Source organism: Chiloscyllium plagiosum, unplaced genomic scaffold, assembly GCF_037043375.1.
Source record: "Chiloscyllium plagiosum isolate Xiang-an unplaced genomic scaffold, Cpla_swu_hap1 HiC_scaffold_37, whole genome shotgun sequence".
NCBI lineage: Eukaryota > Metazoa > Chordata > Chondrichthyes > Orectolobiformes > Hemiscylliidae > Chiloscyllium > Chiloscyllium plagiosum.
In genome coordinates, this window is record NW_028270175.1 from 39174373 (window position 1) to 39196468 (window position 22096).

Here is a 22096-nt window from a genome sequence, read left to right on the forward strand (position 1 = left end):
TCCAACATCTGGCATACTTTGCTTCTATTTATAAAGAGTAAACTACTTCTTCTCAAAGCTGAACTAAGTGTAGGAAGTAGTATATTGATATGTAGAAAGGAATCTTTATGTATTTCTATAGATTGAAGACTGCAAATTTTTCCACTTATTGGAAGAATTCACAGGATAGGGGGCAAGGCTCCCTACATTAAAAAAAATGGGCATTTTGTGGAAAACTACAAAAATGTCAGTGGGCATTGATCTGGAGGATATCCTTTGGTTGCTTATCTATTTGGATGTAGATGTCAACAAAACTGAATTCATTTTTTAACTCACTTATAGGATATAGACATTGCTAGCTGACCAGTATGTATTGCCCTAGGTGCCATTGAAAGGGTGGTGGCAAGCTGCCTTCTTAAACCACTCCAGTCCATGAGCTGTAGGTTGACCAACAATGTTCTTAGGGACAGAATTCTAAGATTTTGACTCATCTAGCGGGCCGCACGGTAGCTCAGTGGTTAGCACTGCTGCCTCACAGCGCCAGGGACCCGGGTTCAATTCCAGCCTCGGGCAACTGTCTGTGTCGAGTTTGCATATTCTCCCTGTGCCTGCGTGGGTTTCCTCCCAGTCTAAAGATGTGCAGATTAGATGAATTGGTCATGCTAAATTGTCCATAGTGTTAGGTGCATTAGTCAAGAGGAATGGGTCTGAGTGGGTTGCTCTTCGGAGGGACGGTGTGGACTGGTTGGGCCGAAGGGCCTGTTTCCACACTGTGGGGAATCTAATCAAATCAAACAGTGAAGCAATGGCAACATGAATCGCAAGAGGTAAGAGATATGGGCAAATGCTGGCAAGTGGGACTAGAATAATTTAGGATATCTGGCTGGTACGAACTAATTAGACTGAAGGGTCTGTTACTGTGCTGTACAACTCTATGACTCTATTTCCAAGTCAGGATGGTCAGCAGTTTGGAGGAACTTACATTCTTCCCATGTATCTCCTGCCTTTGTCCGTCTAAACAGAAATGATCATGGATTTAGAAGGCGCTTCTAAGGATCTTTGGTGAGTTTCCACAGTGCATCTTGTAGATAGTACACACTGCTGCTGAGTGTCAGTAGGGGAGGGAGTGAATGCGGTGACTATCAAGTGTACTTTGTCCAGATTGGAATCAAGCTTCTTGCGTGTTACTGGAGTTGCACCCAACCAGGCAAGTGAGGAGTATTCTATCCCACTCCTGACTTGTGTTTGAAGATGGTGGACAGGCTTTGAGGAGTCAGGAGGTTAGTTACTTGCTGCCGTATACCTAGCTTGTTAGCCACTGTGTTTATGTGGCAAGACCAGTTAAGTTTCTGGTAAAAGTAACTCCCAGGATGTTGGTAGTCGGGGATTCAATGATGACAACACCATTGTATATAAAGAGGCAGTGATTAGATTGTCTTGTTGGAGATAGTCATTGCTTAGCATTTGTGTGGCATGAATCTCACATGCTATTTACCAGCCCAAGCCTGGATATTGTTCACATCTTGCTGAACGTGGACTGCCTCAGTACCTGAGGAATTACGAATGGTGCTGCACATTGTGCAAACATCCTTACTTCTGACTTTATGAGGGAGGGAAGGTCATTGATGAAGCAGCTGAAGATGGTTGGGCCTGGGACACTTCCCTCAGGAACTCCTGCAGAGATGTCCCGGATCTGTGATGACTGCCCTCCAACAATCACAATGATCTTCCTAAGTGCCAGGTATGACTCCAATCAGCAGAGAAGTTGGCTCTCAATACCAACTGATTTCAGTTTTGTGCAGGCTCCTCGGTCAAATGTAGCCATGATGTCAAGGACTGGCACTCTCACTTGAGCTCATTTTACAGCCTTCAGGAGTCAATATGGAATTCAATCATTTTCGAGTATTACTATCTCCTCCCATACAAACTCATAAATGAAGCAAAACCTGCTACTTTTGGACATGAGGAGTCCCCACGACCTCAAATTATCCAGAAGGGCAAAACATCTTAAAAATCTGAATATTCATTTAATTTAACAATTTCACTCTGTTACGAATGGTGGCAAGTACTTTTTAACTAACAGAATGTGTTATCAGTCCAAAAAGATGCCCTACGTATTGCACTTTTGCAAAATATTTTACATGAATTTCAACATCTGTAAGAAACTAGATATACAGGGTACACATCATAGTGATGTTGATCAAAACAAACAGCAATTTTCTTTGCAAGTTCATTCATTGTAAGCAGAGTTCAGATCGCACTCAACCAGCCCACACTTGCAAAACCCAAAGTCTATCATTAGATCTGTTGTTACCATCGTCACATAGCACTTGCTGAGCAATCTTAAATGCAATATTAGCTAGCAACCGATCCAAGATAAATATTCGTGCTTATAACATGCCTTTCACATTTGGTGCAGGTGACACACATTCATAGGCAGAGTCACATTCTCTGCAACCAAATATATTCTAGTCTTGCACTTGTTCTGAATTACTAAGGAGCCTGGGGAGTTCTCTTCGCTTTCTCCACTGTGATACCTTGGTCAGAGACTACTTTCCAACTATTCAGCATCTTTATTTCTAGTATACAATTGCTGCAATTACCTGAAATTTGGCATTCTTGCTTTTGTCTCAACAAAAAGCCTCAGCAACAAGTCTCTTTAGCATGATGTGTGTAGAAACAAATAGTCCATATCAAAAAAGCACCATTAAAATGTATTATCAAAAATCAATAACGCTTTGCAGTGAACAAGGGATCACTGAAGATTCTGCTTTACTATCACTTTATTTACCATGCTATATTCACTTCATACCTTAAAATCAGAATTGCACAGACTACATACAAAATAAAATTAACCCCCTCCTACTTTAATTCAAATAATGCATAAATATAGGCTGAAGTTTTAAAAAACTTTGAAATGACTGAATATGTAGATGAGTAGACAAATTTACGATAAATTTCCACAAACTCAATATCCTTCCCTGGTTTTAGTGGAGAAATCAAGCGAGACAGTCACGTCAGCAAACAGAAGAATTACAAGAAACAATATGATCTTGAATATTAAAGATCATCTGATTGTGTGATGCTAAAATCACGAAATGAAGATGCACCAGCTACCTAAGTAGTGTTCTGGAAGTTGCAGCATCAACACGAGACATGATACTTGTTTACTCATGTAGGAATTGAAAACATGCTTGTTTTTTCTGCATTTTGCAGTGTTAGATATATGTACATAAACCCATGTGATGCAACTCTTCATGAACGAGATTTCAACAGTTCCTTAAGACATATGCAAATAGTTTAAAGCTATAGGAATCGCAAACATATTCATATTAATGACACAGAAAAACACTGCTGTCTAGAAACTTAAATGGGCATATTTGTGGCTACAACCACAAATCTGAAAGTAGATATCCTGCAGCGATTAATTTATCTCACGAGTCCCAAAGCCTTTGCACTTTTCACAAGACAAATGTATACATGGCTGGATAATACCGCTCTAATAGGACTCAAGAGGCTCAATCCAAGACAAAGCCCATTTGATTGGTATACCATTCGCAAACTTAAACATTTACTCTCTTTTCCACTGGTGCATTTTAATTTGTAATGCAGACTTCATACAAGCTGCACTGCAACAACTGATTGAGGTTTTTTTGAACAGCATCCTCCAACCCCACAACACTTATGGCCTTAGAGGACAAATAGAAACAAGAGAAATCTGCTCAATACTTCCAAGCATGCAAGACAAAATGTCACTTGCAATGCTTAGTGGACTGGTGCTGTATTTTCAGCATTCATGTTTTTCTTGTATTTTCTGGTAACTAAATACAAAGCAGATTTATTTTTAATGCCACAGAAGCTATAAATGAATGGGGATCACAGACTACCCAACTAAGATTTTTAACTAATTGAAGGAATTGCTTGAAACCACATATCTCACTCTCTGAAGCACTTTGTTGGCTAGCAACTGTTCTACAATTTTAAGCCACAGAGACAAAAAAACCCTCCCAGTTCAAATTTGGATCAAAGTTAAAACTTCTGATTTCAGTCAAGTTACAATTGAGTGTTGTTATTGGGTTCAGTGGCCTGGAGTAGGTAGACAGTAGGAGAATATCAAGCTGTCTGTCATAGTGACTGCAATGCAGTTACATTAATTTGGGCATTTATGAATTTCAGATAAAAAGAGGGCTCAGCTTAGCTCTTGCATCTCCTGGGCACACTGCCTGACAGTAAAACTACAAAAGGGCATCTGATATCATGGAACAGTGCCAAGAGCAAAGTCATTCAGGAAAACAGAAAATAAAACATACAAAATTTAAAAATGCACTTTTTTCACATTCATCATCTAGGTTTAACAAACTTCACCTTAAAGATAACCCAAACCTGTTCAACAACCAGCATAGTGTCTGTCTCAACAAAAAGGACGTTTACCCATCTAGCCATTACAACATTCAATTTGATTCAGTTCTTTTTTTTAAATGGAACTTCCTCCCTCAAGAGGAAGGCCACAGTACTATCCCATCTGGTTTCACTGGAATGGCACATACAATAGTGACTCTATTGTATAAAATCCAATATACCACAGACAGCCTGTTAGAAACTGGGTCCAGTTACAGATGGGTAGGAACACACAGCTGCAGTCGAAGCTGAATCCATCCATACTGAAAATGCTATTAGTAGGCAGCTGCTCTGCTTCAAACACTGGCAGACTGTTGGTGTTAGAACCACAAAATTATCAATCCTGCTTGCCAATATCAGCAATTAAAACAGCTCTTAGAAAATAAGGCAGTGTCCTTCGTAATTCCTCCAAAATATAACAAATGATTTATTAACAAGATAAAAGATTTTCTCAATGCGATCACAGTAATTAATATATCAAAAATAATGTGTCAGCATGTAAATTATAAACAGGTGAAAAGCAATGATTTTTGTGCGAAACAACAGCCAATGACTTCACATTGGATGGTTTTAACCAGTAACCAAATCTAACCACAAACATGACTTTCAAATTTCACCAAATGTTTAAGTCTTACAGCTACTTAATTTTGAAAAATAATGCCTTGTGCAATTAAAATTTATTTTTAAATATCCTGCTTTTATAAAATGATATGCTACCCATCCAACTGTCAGTATAAACCACAGTTGAACGGCTGGTTTAAAAAAAGAAAAATATGACCAGTATGCAAGTCTCCATCTATCAGAATTTAATGTCCTATTGTATTGGCCATGTCACACTCAAAAGCTTAAGAATAGCAGTCATCTGAATATTCAAAAGTCCTCAACAATTCAATGCATCTTCACTCAAGTGCTACAATATCCGACTATCAGTATAGTACTACCTTTTCAATTACAGTTAAAGTCAGGGCTCTGAATCACAAGCAGAACAATGACACTAACCACACCTGCGTTCATTGAACACTAATTAGATTTTGAGATCCTAATTAAGAAATCAAGAGGTCTTATGGCGCAGCAGCAGCGTCCCTGGGTCAATAGGTTCAGGTTCAAGTCCGGCATCATGTGATGGCTACGGAGGTGTGTCATAATAGATTCATTAAGGTCAATATAAGTTTAAAACATTACTTTCTTCAGCAGAAAATTAAATATGTAATATAATGTAAAACATTCCTGGCTTATAGAATATACAATTGGACTTACCGTGAATATTTCATCAGCAGGTCCACTGAAACTGATATGTACGGCATTAAAATTTCCACCTTACACTCATACATATTTGTCTCAAATTTAAGTCAAAAACAAAAGTCACAATAGAACAGGTAAATAATATATCAAAACAGCAAGAGCATTAGAGTATACCAACCGAAGAATTCCATAAATTCAACTTAACAGACATACAGCAACGAACACAAAAACAAAAATGAACATTTTGAAAATAATTTTAAGCCAGTTTGGTTCCTGCATCGAATTGAACCACAATTGTAAAACAAAGGTTTGTACCATCAAAGTTTAGAAAATTAACTCAAACAACATTTTTATATATTTAAATTGGTCTAACACAGTACAGAAGCCAGTGCCTCTGTTTATGCAGTTGGGCATACCCATTTCTGCCAGAAGTGACTTGTGGTGATGGGTTTTAATTCCAAGGAAGAAAGATTGGCTCAAAGCAAGACAAAATTGAAAGTCTGCAGCTTGGAAAAGCACAACAGGTCAAGCAGCTTCAGAGGAGCAGGGGAGTCGACATTTCAGGTTGGGACCTTTCATCAGGAGTGGGGAGGGGGATGGTGGCTGAAAAATAAATAGACAGAGGGGTGTGGGATTGGGGGAAAGATAGTTGGCATGGCAATACGCGGATGCAGGTAGGAGGTGATTGTGACTGGTCAATGGAAAGGTGGAGCAGATAGGTGGGAAGGAAGATGGACAAATTAGGTCGGGTCAAGGGATGGGGCGGAGAGGAAGGGCTAGACCTGGGAAGAGGTGGAAGGGGTAGGGAGAGTTGGAAGCTGGTGAATTTTGTTAAGGCCACATGGTTATAAGCTCCCGAGATGCAAGATGACGTGTCCTTCCCCCAGTTTGTGTGTTGCCTTATATTGACGGTGGAGGCAGCCCAGGATGGTCATGTCATCAGCAGACAGGCGGGACGAGGGTGTTGAAATGGCTGGCAATCAGAAGGTGGAGTTGACTGGAGCATATGAACCATAGATGTTCCCTGAGCCGGTCCCTACATTTGCGATTGGTCTCACCAAATGTAGAGGAGACCACAACAGGAGCAGCGGATGCAATAAACAAGGTTCAAAGAAATGAATCTATGCTGGACTTGGAATGATTCTTTGGGGCCTTGGATGGAGGTAAGAGGGAAGTTGTGGGGTAGGTATTGCAGCCACAGGGAAAGGTGCTAGGTGTGGAGGAGAGGTCAGTGGGAAGTGTGGACCGACAAGGGAGTCACAGAGGGAACAGTCCCTGCAGACAGCAGATAGAGGTGAGGAAGGAAATATCTTTTTTGATGATGGGGTCAGACTGCAGGTGGCAGAAATGGCAAAGGATAATGCGCTAGTAGGTTGGAAGGGCAGGGGGGTTTGAGTTGAGGGCAGAGGTGTGAGAAATGAAGGAGATGCAGTTAAGGGCATTGTTGATCATGAGGAAGGGGAACTTACAGTCTTTGAAGTAGGAAGAGATCTGGAATATCCTGGAGTGGAATCTCTCATTCTGGGAGCAGATACTGAGGACAACTTCTGCAATGCTTCTATTAATCATCCTTATCCCGCAATTCTGCCTCATCGATCGAAAAATCTAGATTGCCAAAAGTAATTTGTTTTCTTGTATTGGTCACTGAAAAGCATGAATTACTGAATGAGCTTTCCTGCCAAAAAAATTAGTTCATAACATTTAAAGGATTGATTTTCCTAGATAAAATAGTTACATTCATCTTGAGTGTGGTGCTGGAAAAGCACAGCAGGTCAGGTAGCAGCCAAGAATCGACATTTCGGGCATAAGCCCTTCATCATGAATAGCTACACCTCAATTAATACCATAACTGAAGGTCTACTGCACTAAAAAAGACCCTTTGGTCAAAAACAACTATCTAACTATCCTAATCCCATTTTCCCAAGATTTGGCCTATGGCCTTGTGCGCCTTGGCATATTAAATGCACTTCTAAGTAATTCTGAAATGTTATGAGAACTTTTGCCTCTACCAGCCTTACAGGCAGTTAGCTCCAGGTTCTCACTACCTTATGTCATCTCTAATCCTTCTGCCCCTTAAATTAAATGTATGCCCCCTAGTCATTCATCTCTCCATCAAGCAAAAAAGTTTCTTTGTGTCTGCATTGTCCAAGTTCTTCTCAAGTTTATACATCTCAATCATGTCTCTTTTTAATCTCCTCTGCTCTAATGAGAACACCCAGTCTGGCCAATCTCTCTTCAGAACAAACTCTTCAACCCAGGCAATGTGCTAGTAAATTCCCTTGCACCTTTTCCAGTGCAATCATGTCTCTGCTGCAATGTGGAATCCAGAACTGCACATATCACAATATTCACTGCACACATGAATTGCAAGGTGGAATCTCTCTAGGATTCTGGTAACACCAGAGTCAAATCTGCATCATCCTTGAAAAACAAAGAATGAAAGACGTACTTTGTTAAACTACATGTCAGCAGTATTGTTAATCCTGACTCTTATGAATTACCTACAGATCCAATTTGCTGCACAGCAGATTTACTGACAAACATTACAGCCTGTTCATATGCTAAGATGTGGTTTAATTCATACAAGACTGAGGACCACACAATTTGAAGATGGAAATGTCTCACCATAACAAAAAGCTGTTGGGAGGATTACAGAGTGTATCCAGTAAAGATAATCATCCAGGCAACTCCTATTTAAAGCAGGAATAGCCCCTTGGTTAATCTTTATTTCTTCATATCGTGAAATGCATCAGAGAGACCTTCTAATTACACAGCAACTGAAGCTGACTAAGTGCTATCACTGATATTTTAGCAGTGCAGAAACAATTTATGCAATGCAATATTCCACAAACAGTTAATTTTTAAAAAAATAAATAGGAACAAAAATGCCAGAACTCCAAGTTCATGTCCAACAGTGCTACAGGGCCATTTGTACCCAAATGAACCACCAAAACGGGAATGGTGGGATTGGTTTACATGAGACCGAGGAAACTGGATTTGCATCCTCTCAAAGTTTGAAGAACAAGGTGTGATTTAATTGAAACTTATAACACTATTACAGGCTGCATTCTGATAGAATGTTTTCCCTGGCAAGTTTGTCTAGAACCAGGACACAGTCACAAAATAATTGTAGAATAGAATCAGAGAATCCCTACAGAAAGAGGCATTTGTCCCATCAAGTCCACACCAGCCCTCTGAAGAACATCCTAACCAGACACCCATCCTGTACCCGTAACCCCATATTTACCATGGATAATCCACCTAGCTTGCACCTCCCTGGAAACTACAGGGCAATTTCGCATGACCAATTCAGCTAACCTACATATTTTTGAACTGCGGAAGGAAATCGGAGCACCCAGAGGAAACATTCACCCGTTCTTATTTCCTATGTTGCTTTGGAAAATAGGTGTGTCATCCAAACACTATTTCAAGCATTCCTTCAGTACTGCAGTGAACTATCGCCCTTAATAGCACAGTCTTTTCAGGGATAAAAAAGTGAACAAAATTGATATCCCAAGGGTTGTTACTTAAATAACTAAACTGCAATGGTTTCAGATAGTTTGCTTTAATCAATGGTACTAAAAAAAAAGCTGTTACCCACGAACATCAAAACCTACAAATGAGAATGGCAGTATTTGCGCACAAGGTGGGTGACGATCATGAAAGATTGTACGTAGACAAAGAACTAAGAATCTACATGAGACAGATCTGGAATTTCCTCTCCACTGAATTTTGTTCTCAGTCTCTTAAAAATTTGATAAATACTTTTGATCTAGCTATTTTATTAATTTTTATAAAAGGGAGCTTAAAGTTAAATTATTCAAGTTAGAATAGATTTATAAGGTTACCACAATGAATTTCCCAAACATGCCTGGTCTTTTTTCTAAGTAGAGGTCATCTGCATTTATTAACTCTTGCTACTTTAAGTGTGAAAATCATTTTCATTGAAATCTCAATATGTCAATCTAATGTCTGTGGATGCGCTGTGATTTTATCAGCTTGAAGTTCAAACACACTTAAATGTATTGTTTGGGTGTTTTAAGAATCCTCTCAAAGTAAATGAAGTCCTAAAGCAAAGTTTGTCATCTATTAGCCTTAATTTTTCTCCCTGGGCTGGTGGAATATTAATTACTTTACTAAGAAGAACTTCTCTTCTTCTTCAAGCTACGACATAAATATTCTAATCAGCATACAATACAAATATAGACTCAAGATGATATAAAAAGATGGTCCTTTCAACAATACAATGCTCCTTCAATATTACAGTTGATGTAAGATTCCCTACATCATTAAGAGAAGAAGAAACCCAAGCAAAGATTTTTAAAGAATTCAGCACTACGGACCTGAATTCAATCCCACCCCCCATCCTATGTGGAGTTTGCACATTCTCCCCGTGTCTGTGTGGGTTTCCTCCCACAGTCCAAGGATGTGCAGCTTAGTTGGATTGGCCATGCTAAGTTGCCCATAGTGTCCACGTACGTGCAGGCTAGATAGATTGGCCATGGGAAATGCAGAGTTATAGGGGTAGGTGGCGAGAATCTGAGCAGGATGCTCTTCAGATGGTTGGTATGGACTCAATAGGCTGAATGGCATGCTTCTGCATTGTAGGGATTCTATAATTCTCCTATGTGCCAGGTATAATTCCAATGAGCAGAGTTTTCTTCTGATGCCTGTTGATTCCTGTTTTGCTAGGGTCCATTGATGCCATACTTAGACGAATGCAGCCTTAATGTCAAGGACTGTCATTCTCACCTCACCTTTGGAATCAATGACAAAATTTGCCAAAAATCTGACAGCACATTTGAAAATCACGAATGAAACTAAACAGGCAAAGTTCATCATGTAAACACTGCATAAACAGCCACTTATGCTTTACATGAAGCATTACAGCACTACTGCTGACAACAGGTGTATGCACCCAGAATAAGGAGTTCTTCAGCATCATAAACAGATTCAAAATTTCCAAAAAATTACAGCATTAGAGTTTCACTGTTGTGATAGCATAATTGATATTTGTGTAGGTAAACAAGTACCAATGTGCAAAGTCCAGGAGGCTTCATGTATCTGAGATAATCGTCTCAATTACGGGCTATGTTGCAGCTAGCGTCTAGGCCTAACCACTGGACTGTTAATCCACAGACCCAGGTAATATTCTGAGGACCCAAGTTTGAATCTAATTGTTCATTGTCAGGAGAAACAAATCGGGTTTACTAACGTCCTTTAGGAACAAAAACTGCTATCCTTACCTCGTCCAGTGTACATGTAACTCAAGACACACAACAATGTGACAGACACTTAACTGCCCTCTGGACAATTAGGGATGGGTAATAAAAGCTGACCTAGCCAGCAATGCCCTCATCCCATGAATGAATAAAAGAAGGACAAAGTACTCAGCTGGATTGGCAACTTACCACCTAAAAGGACAAAGACTACAGATACGTGGAATACTAACCAACTGCAAGTTCCCCTCCAAGCTAAACATCATCTTGACTTGGAACTATATCACCAGTCCTTCACTGGCGTTGGAACAAAACTCTGGGACCTCCTTACTATTCCAGCACTGTGGCATTTATGGACTACCTGAACTGCAGTAGTTCAGTAAGGTGGCTCACCGATACCTTATAAAAGGGCAATAATAAATTAGCAACACACAATAGGCTAGCCAACGATGCCCACGCTCATGAAAAATAAAACAAAGAAAAAATCAGCTGTAGATGTATGTCAAGATTCTCAAACTGTCCTGAAGTGGGCCATGCATAACATGTCTGAGGTGGTGCTCAATCCACAGAGGGTTCAGGAAGATGCTAAATGGATCCTAGGCATTGGAATCAACTCTGAAGCTGGAGAGCCTAATGCAAGATTGTTGGGAGGGCACAGTGGCCCAGTGATTTGCACTGCTGCCTCACAGTGCCAGAGACCCAGGTTCAATTCCACCATTGGGCAACTGTCTGTGTAGAGTTTGCATATTCCCTCCTCGTCTGCATGGGTGTCCTCCGGATGCTCAGATTTCCTCCCACAGTCCAAAGACATACAGGTTAGGTGGACTAGTCATATTAATTGCTTACAGTGTCCAGGGTGTGCATGTTAGGTGGATTAATCAGGGGAAATGTAGGATTACAGAGATGGGAGGGCAGGGGTGGGCTGCTCTTCAAAGAGTTGGTGTGGATTGTTCCACACTGTAGGGATTCTATGATGCTATCTCAACACAGCTGGAATTAAGGTCTTGGTGGAGAAGTGAACTAATATGGAGGGTGAAATTGCTCTGGCGAGAACAGGGAGCAAGTTAAAAAAAAAAATTGGTCACCTTATTCAGGACAGATATGAACAAAAATGGTGGGGTGAAGAGGAATTAAAGACAAAAAAAGTATTAGAATTAGGGAACAGTGAAGCTACTGTACTATTAGTTGTATACCATACGTCACCAAATAGAGGCAAGGAACAGCATGTTTTCAGCCAATTACAGCAGGATGCAGGAACAAGGGTAGAAACATCACCACTGTGTCAAAGAGCCAAGAATTAAAGCCTGAGGCAGAAGACGGCAGCAATGGCAAGCATGGGAATTGGGGTCGAATAGTGTGGTGCTTGAAAATCACAGCCGGTCAGGCAGCATCCAAGGAGCGCGAGAGTCAACATTTTGGACTTAAGCCCTTCATCAGGGATGAGGTTTATGGGCCAAGGGGGCAGAGAGATAAATGGGCATGGGGTTACCTATCGCACTCCCAGCTACCTTCACCCCATCCCCCTCCCATTTATCTCTCAGCCCCCTTGGCCCACAAGCCTCATTCCTGATGAAGGGCCTATGCCCGAAACATTGACACTCCTGCTCCTCGGATGCTGTCTGACCGACTATGCTTTGCCAGCACCCACTCTACAACTCTGAACTCCAGCACCTGCAGTGTTCACTTTCTCCAAGTATGGGAATTGAACCCATGACCTTGGCATTAATTAGCACCACACTTTTAACAATTTGAGCTAACCAGCCACCACTACTGGGCATGGTTCAGGTATAGATATTTTCTAATCAACCTGTTCAGAGATATTATATACTTCTGCAGCACATAGATCTTGAACCCAGGCGCCCTGGCTTAGAGGTAGGGACACTACGGCTGTTTCACAAGAGCCCTTGAGCTCCGCAGGTTACGTATTTTTAATCAATCTGTTAAGCAATGTTATTACACAGCTCTGGAGCAGGTAGGAATAGAACTCAAGCCTCCCAGCTCAGAGTTCCACAGGTTACTTCAATAGTCGCAATTATTTTCAGCTACTTCAATGATCTTCGCCACATCATTAGGTCAAAGGGGGAGATGTACACCATCCTGACCTGTAACTAAATTGATTTCATTGCAGTGAAGAAAGAACTAAGTCCTAGGAAAGATCTTGTACCACATGGACTGCAGTAATTCAATAAGGCAGCTCAACATGACCTTTTCAAGGGCAATTAAGGATAGAATGTTGGCGCACCTAATTCCAGAGAGACATGGAGTTTCGCGTATACAAATCATTTAAAATAGCAGGGCAAATGAGAAGGTTTCTAAAAATTGCCGAGGATCTTTTACTTTATTAATCGAGGAACAGAATACAAAAACCTTAAAGTTATACAGTTAGAATAGCAAACATTGCAATGTTGAAAATCTGAAACACACACAAACAGAATGCTAGAAAAGCTCAATAGTTCTGAAAAAGTTATAATGAATTGATAACTCTTTCTCTTTCCACACCTGCTGAGTTTCTCAAAGAGGACATACGAGGATGAGGTGCTTCAGTCATGTAGAGCACATGGAGAAGCTGGGATTGGGCATTCTACAGCACAGATAGTTAGCAGGTGATTTATTTGGACACCTGAAATCATTAACGATTTTGATAAAGCAAATGAGAAACTCTAGTGACAGAAGGATTGCATAATAGAGGTCACAAATACACAATAACCAGCAAAAAAGCCACAGATGACTGGAGAAAATGTTTTTTCATGACCTTCAAAACAGAAATCACAGGGCTACAGGGAGAGAATGAAATTAAGATTTAGTTGAACAACTCTAGCAGCACAATGTGTTAAATGGCTTTTTTCCTGTGCTATCCTTACCTGATCTGACCTACACGTGACTCCTGACCAACAACAATATAGTAGATACTTAACTGCCCTCTGGGAAATTGCGGATAGGCAACAAAAGAAGGCCGAGTCAGCGACACTGACATCCCGTGAATTAATTTTTAAAAATCCCTTAAAGTAATCAACCCTGTAACTTGCAAATTTACAAAGAGATTAAAGGACAAATTGCAGGAGGGAATTTACATTTCAATAATCTATTTAGGATTAATGAACACAACAGCAGTCATTCCAAGTTGTTACACTAAGAGCCATGAAATATGCCACAATCCCCTTTTTGTTTCTCAATTATCTATCAACTTTGGGGGAAAGAGTTGGGAACACTACATAAAAGTGCTAACTTTTTCTAATTGATACTGTAACTGAAAAGTAAAGCATGTCACAAAAAAATCCAAAAGAAAACAAGTCATTATGTTCAGTGACTTATAACAACAGTGACAGTCCACATCATATACTCATTCTATTACTTCAATTTTGAACTTTAATCCAAGAAAATTCAGCAACTTAGTCACCACTGATAAACTATGTGTACTTGCAGCAATAATCTGACAAAATATGAATTTCAATAAGCAAAAGATTGAAGTTCTGAATTATCCAAACATTAATTTAATGGATTTAAATTCATAAACATGGAATAAACTCAGGCACAAAGCAAGATCAGCATGGAAATTACTGTGCTACTTTTGGTTTTATTTTTAAAAAGTGTAAGTGTACATAGTTGTCAGTCAATACAACCAAGCCAAACCTTGGCAACATGACAGGAAATTCAGATTTAAAATAAAAGTCAGTGAGGGAGTCAGCATTAAGGGGTATTTCTCATAATTTTAGTTCCAATATCAACATAGTTTTTAGGACAGCTGATTAAAATACTTTCATAAATTCAAAATCCTTATTAAAATTAGCATACTCACTGTATACTGGACTGGTGGTACTGCTGCCTGGGGAGGGTAGAGGCGCTCTTCAAGTGTCTGTTGTACAGGTCCTCTGGCAATTCTATAGTAAAATGGGGTGTTAAGGAAAAACAAATATTCAAAGGAATCACTTTCTACTTCAGGATTGCTTTTTCCAGCACTGTTCATTACAGCTTCATTAAGATGATTCTAATAAATTTGATCCTATTGTATAACAACTCTCAAAAACACCCATGTTAATGAATGTTCGACGTTCAACTTAGACTGTGCACCACAATCGCAGTGTGGGTAACCTGACCATAGTGCAACTGAATGTCGTCATCTGCCTGGATTTTTGCCAAAAATAAGATATCTGACCATCTGGTTAAGTAATTACTAATTGCAACTATGTTAAGGTTTCAAGCACATGCACAGTCACTGGTCAGCACTGAAAATCTGCCTAGAGTACAAAAAAACCCCACAAACAATTAAGTGCAACAACATGCAATCATGAGATAATCTGTATGCTGGGTCACTTTACAAACTGGCTAGGAAGAGATGCAGGTGAATTATTCCAGCTCCAAATTCCAACTTGGTGCAGCAGTTACATGTAAGCAATTCAACTTCAACATTTCACAGTCGTTGGCCAAGTCTAAAGTAAGGCAGCTTTTAACAGACAAAAGTGAGGAAGTTACTGTCGGAAATTCCCGTTACATTCAAATGAAAACTGTGCTTTGGAAAGATCACCGTACAACATTTCAGCACCCAAGTATTTTCACAACTAAAGGTCTCGTAAATAAAGTAGAAATGTGTGCATTTTCAGTCATCTGTTATTGAATCCTTTAGCCAATTTTGTCAAAAATCACTTTCAATTGTCCTAATGCTAGACTGCCATGCTCTTCTTGCACTTATCCAAAACTCCAGGAGCCCTATAAGCCTTTTTTTTAAACTATATATTCACTCATGGGGTGTGGGTGTCACTGGCTGGTCAGCATTTATTGCCCATCCCTAGATGCCCTTGAGAAGGTGGTAATGAGCGATATTCTTGAACCGCTGCAGTCCATGTGCTGTATGTTGATCTACAATGCCCTGAGGGAGGGAATTCTAGGATTTTGAGCCAGCATCAGCAAATGAACAGGAATATATTTCCAAGTCAGGACTGAGAGTGTTTTGGAGGAGAATTTGCACATGGTGGTCTTTCCACATATCTGTTGCCCTTGTCCTTCTCGAGCAAAGGAGGATACAGCATAAAGTGAGGCCCTTCAGTCCTCCAGACCTGCACCGACACATTTTGCCCTTCCATACCAGGGATCACTTACAGGATCTATATCCCTCGATCGCCTTCTTATTCATGCATTCATCCAGCTGCTTCTTCAATGCTGCTGCTTCCACCACCTCTTCTGGTGACACTTTCCAGGCACTCACCACCCTTTGTGTTGTCACAAAGCTGGTCCCTTTTTTTCTACAACGCTATTCCTCTTCTCAAGGATAGTGTGTCTTCGGTATTTTTCAGAGGGATCGTAAAACCCTTCCGGCTCCGAGATGGCTAATTTGGTACAGAGATGAAAAAAAGCCTTTGAGAGTTACATGTAAACAGATATGTAAACAGATGAGACTTCAAGCCAAAGTGGTCATGTTTTAGAAGTGACCTGTATAATGAAAGGGAGTGTTCAGCTCTCTAGCTGAACGGTTCAGCCCAGAACTAGTTAGGAGTTCAGCTGTGTGGAAACAGGCTGCTAGACACACTCTCTTTCTGCTCTTCTAATTTCAACCTGTAAGCATTTGTTTCAGTTTTACTGTGTTTCATGGGGTTTGCTTATTGGGACTGTTGTGTATATTCGGAATAGCATAATCAAGTCTAGTTTGGATAGACTGAGTTCTGTAGGGGCTCTTTATTCTGTTCTTTGTGTTTAATTATGTAATTTTGTTAATAAACATTTGTCTGTTTTAAAACCTGGCAGTCAACCTAGCTAACTTACTCTAGATAATTTTCACTGTACACTTACCAAAACAAATTGCAAAGTTATGGTCTGGGCTGCCTGCTTAAGAATGTTTTGAGTGGTCTGACCTAGTCCATAACAGTGTAAAAAACTTGCCTCACACATCTCTTTTAAACATCCCCCTAGCACCTTGCCACTGCCTGGTACTTACATGGAGGTAATGTTACTCGTCATTTGTCAGCCTCCAGGGTTTTGTTGTATCTAAACACGGACGATCCCAGCATCCAAGCAGTCATGAATGCTGCTGAACATTGGTAAACATCCCCATCCCCAATCCCATTATGGAGGGAAAGTCACCGATGAAGCATCTGAAGATGACAGGGCCATCACTATGAGGAACCCACTTAGAGATCTCCTAGATCCAAGACGATTGACCTCCAATAAACACAGGGACTGCAGATGCTGGAGATCAGAGCTGGAAAATCGCAGGTCAGGCAGCATCCAAGGAGCAGGAGAATCGACGTTCCGGGCATAAGCCCTTCTGAGGCTTATGCCCGGAACGTCGATTCTCCTGTTCCTTGGATGCTGCCTGACCTGCTGTGCTTTTCCAGCAACACATTTTTCAGCTCTGACCTCCAGCATCTGCAGTCCTCACTTTCTCCTAGTTGATTTTAACCTACTGCGAATCCTCTTGCAAGGATGCCTTCCTTGAAGAAGCTCTCTTCCTCAGAAGGGCTTATGCCCGGAACGTCGATTCTCCTGCTCCTTGGATGCTGCCTGACCTGCTGTGCTTTTCCAGCAACACATTTATCAGCTCCAATAAACACAACCACAATATGCCAGGTATCACTCCAATCAGCTAAGACTTTGTCCCGGACACCCACTGATTTCAGTTTTGGAGGGCATGGTAGGTCTACGGGACTAAATTATTCGCAGTGACAACTACCATGGTCTTCATAGAGGGGGAGGATACAGATGCAGAGGTGGCATAAGCAAGGTGAAATATTGGGCTTAGAGAGCAAGGGGTACAGGTGCTGAGCAAGTTTAATGTGGTGGGTCTCCATATGGGAATAAGTGTAGTACATCTAAAAGGGATCAGGATGACTCTAGTCACAGGGAAAATCTGTGAATAGATATTTGGACACAGATGTCAATTATTTAATACGTTGAAAGGTTTCTAAGACCACTGCATACATGTTCAGCAAAATAACGGTGAAGAAAGGACAATCTGGAGATTTCTCTGAAGTCACAGAATGAGACACACTGGCATTTCAACCTCTGAACGAAGTAGTGAGCGCAGTATTGTAAAACTACAATGTCTTGATCAAGTACTGCAAAGGTGTTGCTGGAAAAGCGCAGGTCAGGCAGCATCCAGGGAACAGGAAAATCGACGTTTCGGGCATAAGCCCTTCTTCAGGAATGAGGAAAGTTTGTCCAGCAGACTAAGATAAAAGGTAGGGAGGAGGGACTTGGGGGAGGGGCGTCGGAAATGTGATAGGTGGAAAGAGGTCAAGGTGAGGGTGATAGGTCAGACTGGGGTGGGGGCGGAGAGGTCAGGAAGAAGATTGCAGGTTAGGAAGGCGGTGCTGAATTCGATGGATTTGACTGAGACAAGGCGGGGGGAGGGGGAATGAGGAAACTGGTGAAATCCGAGTTCATCCCTTGTGGTTGGAGGGTTCCTAGACGGAAGATAAGGCATTCTTCCTCCAGCCGTCGTTTTGTTGTGGTCTGGCGATGGAGGAGTCCAAAGACCTGCATATCCTTGGTGGAGTGGGAGGGGGAGTTGAAGTCTTGAGTCACAGGGTGGTTGGGTTGGTTAGTCCGGGTGTCCCAGAGGTGTTCTCTGAAACGCTCCGCAAGTAGCCGGCCTGTCTCCCCAATAAAGAGGAGGCCACATCGGGTGCAGAGGATGCAATAGATGATGTGTGTGGAGGTGCAGGTGAATCTGTGGCGGATATGGAAGTTTGCTTTGGGGCTTTGGAGGGAGGTGAGGGGGGAGGTGTGGGCACAAGTCTTGCACCTCCTGCAGTTACAGGGGAAGGTGCCAGGTGTGAGGTAATCCATCGAATTCAGCACCGCCTTCCTAACCTGCAATCTTCTTCCTGACCTCTCCACCCCCACCCCAGTCTGACCTATCACCCTCACCTTGACCTCTTTCCACCTATCACATTTCCGACGCCCCTCCCCCAAGTCCCTCCTCCCTACCTTTTATCTTAGCCTGCTGGACAAACTTCCCTCATTCCTGAAGAAGGGCTGATGCCCGAAACGTCGATTCTCCTGTTCCCTGGATGCTGCCTGACCTGCTGCGCTTTTCCAGCAACACATTTTTAGCTCTGATCTCCAGCATCTGCAGATCTCACTTTCTCCTCAAGTACTGCAAAGAGCAAATAACTAAGTGCAATGATCCTATAAGCAAATATTGCCTGAAAATGGTCACAAAGCAGTAACATTGCGTTGTACAGACAGCTGTGAACTGTGTTCTCGGTGATCTGGCATCTCTGTGCAAATTCTTGTAGAGAAGTATCCAATCACTGGGCAGTATATAAAAATAGGCTCAAAACGCTCCAAAGCAAGATTGAATAAGTAACTAGTATCCTCTTTTAGTCAGATAGTATATTGGTGTACATGCTCAGCTCAGAAGTCTGGGTACCTGTTTAGTGGTGACTAAACAGGTACCCAGACTTCTGAGCCGAGCAAACAGCTGATTATTTTAGTAGGTAAAATACTTTAATTGTAAAATAATATAAATGCACACTTTCAATGATTAATGAAGAAAACTGCAAAACAAAAGCTGCAGTATAACGTCTTCTCAATAAAGCAATATGATTGACTACTGCGGGTTACATAGTACTGTACAGGACAGGAACAAGCCCTTCAGTCCGCACTGTTATGCCAAACATGGCGCCAAACTAAACTAATCCCTTCTGCCTGCCCTGGGTCTATATCCCTCCATTCCTTGTATATTCATGTGCTTATCAAAACGTCTTATCAATGCCCTTATTGTATCTGCCTCCACTACCATCTCTAGCAGTGGATCCCACACTCCTTCCAGTCTGAAATACAATCTTGCCCTTGGCATCTCTTTTGAACTTTCCCCCTCTCACCTTAAATGCATGCCCCCTCCGATTCTGTATAGGACCCTGAAAAATTAGAGGGAACACTGCTAGTGGCAAGACAGAGAATAGTGTTGACAGTGTCCATAGAGTTGTATTCCCTGCCATCACTTGCTGCTCAGTAAATGTCAGCTACAACTAGAAATTGGCTAGGACAACCCTCAAGGTGGGTAGAGTTAGCTTGGTTTGATGTGCATAACATGGGATCCAAGTCTATTGGACGCTAGGACATTGAAAGGGCAAATAGGTGAAGTATATTTTTGTAAACGTCAGCTACCTTTAATTTACCATAATTTCACCATCCATTTATAATACATGCAGAGTAAACGTGCTTAGGGTTCAAATGTTGGTCAAACATGATATGCACCATGCCATTTGTGCTAGCAACTGAACGTTTGGCATCTCACCATCTCAATGATACAAAAGCAGCAGCAATGATTTAAAAAGTGAATGCTGGCAAAAAAAAATGCATAATTTGTGATCCATGCAAGGGTGCTGTTGAAAGTAGAGACAATCGTTTCATTATCTGTCATGTTAGATTTATAACGGGCACACTTTCAGATATAATGTGTCACTCACGTAGTCAGTGAAGCACCTTCACCAAGTTGCTGCACATGCTGAAACTGACTGCATGATGGAGACATGGCCCTTGATATCAGATAATTGCATATCTCAATGTGTACAGAAATGTGTCTGGCCTGCATCTGCAGGCACAACCCACTGATTGTTCTCAGACCCAAGAACCTGTTTTTTTACCTTATATTCCAGTACAGGTCAGTCAGCAATTTTCATGTGTCCATCCATTGGTGGGATGTTGGTCGTTGTGGTGAAAGTGGATGCAGAAGGACCAGGACTGAAGGCAAGCCCAACAGCACCTAGTTTAGTAAGTCATCGCAGTGGCAATCCCCATCAGATGACATTAGCTCCACAGGAGGACCAGAGATTTTCACCCTCAACTTTGTTTCCTAGAATGGGCAAGGAGCAGTGTTGTTGCTGGGGAAACTGGTGGAAATATGCTGGATGGCAGAACCTAATGGATGCAGCAGTGGGAAGCCATCCTCTCCTGGTGTCTGTAAGGTGACAGTTGCCTTGAACTTCAACGCAACTAGTTTTTTTCCAGGACGGGAAAAGTGATCTGTGAGGAATCTCTCTGCTGGGTGCCCACAAATGCATCAGGGCAACAAGCGACACTAACTATGCAAGATCTTGGTTCATTTTGTTCACCGATGCCAAGATCTATGCTACAGCCCAGGCAGCATAATTCAGAGATGAGAAGCGCGGTGCTGGAAAAGCACAGCAGGTCAGGCTGCACCTGAGGAGCTAGAGAGTCGACGTTTCGAGCATAAGCCCTTCATCAAGTATGTGGAGAAGGAAGGGGGCTGAAAGATTAAAAGAGCATGGGGGTGGGGCTGAGTGGAAGATAGGTGGGAAGGTAATAGATGCATACAGTGAGAGGTAATTGTAATAGGTTGGTGAGGAGGGTGGAGTGGATAGGTGGGAAGAAAGATGGACAGGTAGGACTGGTCAAGAGGGCAGTGCTGAGTTGGAGTGTTGGATCTGGGATGAAGTCGGGAGGGGAAGGGGAGATTTGGAAACTGGTGAAGTCGATGTTGATGGCATGTAGTTGGAGGGTCCCAAGGTGGAAGATGAGACGTTCTTTCTCCAGTTGGTGGCTGAGTTTGGTTTGGTGATGGAGGCGGCCCAGGACTTGCAAGTCCAAAGGAGGGGAGTAGGATGGCGAGTTGAAATGGTTGTCAACAGGGCAGCGGAGTTGTTCGGTGCATGCAACCCACAGATGTTCCTGAACCGCTCCCCAAGTTGATGTCCTGTCTCCCGGCGTAGAGGAGCCCACATTGAGAGCAACAGACATAAATGATGTGGGTGGACGTGCAGGAAAATCTCAGCCAGATTGGAAATGATTCTTTAGAGCCTTAGACACAGGTGGGTGGTGGTGGGGGAGAGGTGGTGTGTCCGCAGGTTTTACACCTCGTGCAGCAGCAAGGGGAGTGTGGAGGGTAGGTTGGTGGGGGCCATGGACCAGACGAGAGAGTCACAGAAGGAACGGTCGCATCTCTGACTGTAAGTGGCGGAAATGGCAGAAGATAATGCACTGTTTCTGACTATAGGTGGCAGAAATGGTAGAGGATAATGTGCATTTTCCTCCACCATTTCTGCCACCTACAGTCAGACTGCACCAAAGATATATTTCCCTTCCCACTCCTATCTGCATTCCACAGAGACCATTCATTCCATGGTTCCTTCATTAGGTCCATGCCCCCACCAATCCACTCTCCATCTTCCCTTGCCACTGCAGAAGGTATAAAACCTGCGTCCACACCTCCCCCCTCACCTCCATCCAAGGCCTTAAACGATCATTTCAAACGTGGCTTTAAGAAGTCCATAGGACTACACTGTAGGATTCATCATAAG

General features: G+C 41.9%; 1 protein-coding gene across 24 annotated transcripts in view; it reads right to left on the reverse strand.

The window, feature by feature from the left end:
* Nucleotides 1–22096, reverse strand: part of LOC122540194 (eukaryotic translation initiation factor 4 gamma 3-like) — a 353622-nt gene that overhangs the window by 265055 nt on the left and 66471 nt on the right. For 9 of the 24 annotated variants that reach the window (XM_087980619.1, XM_087980618.1, XM_087980617.1 and 6 more), the window contains exon 1: nucleotides 14635–14899. In XM_087980619.1, coding sequence (XP_087836745.1) covers nucleotides 14635–14802 — 168 coding nt within the window. In that variant the 5' untranslated portion in view covers nucleotides 14803–14899. Of the gene's footprint in view, nucleotides 1–7088; nucleotides 7155–14634; nucleotides 14901–15857; nucleotides 15932–22096 lie in introns of those variants that run through there. The other 15 variants (XM_087980607.1, XM_087980605.1, XM_087980600.1 and 12 more) reach the window with 5 other exon arrangements.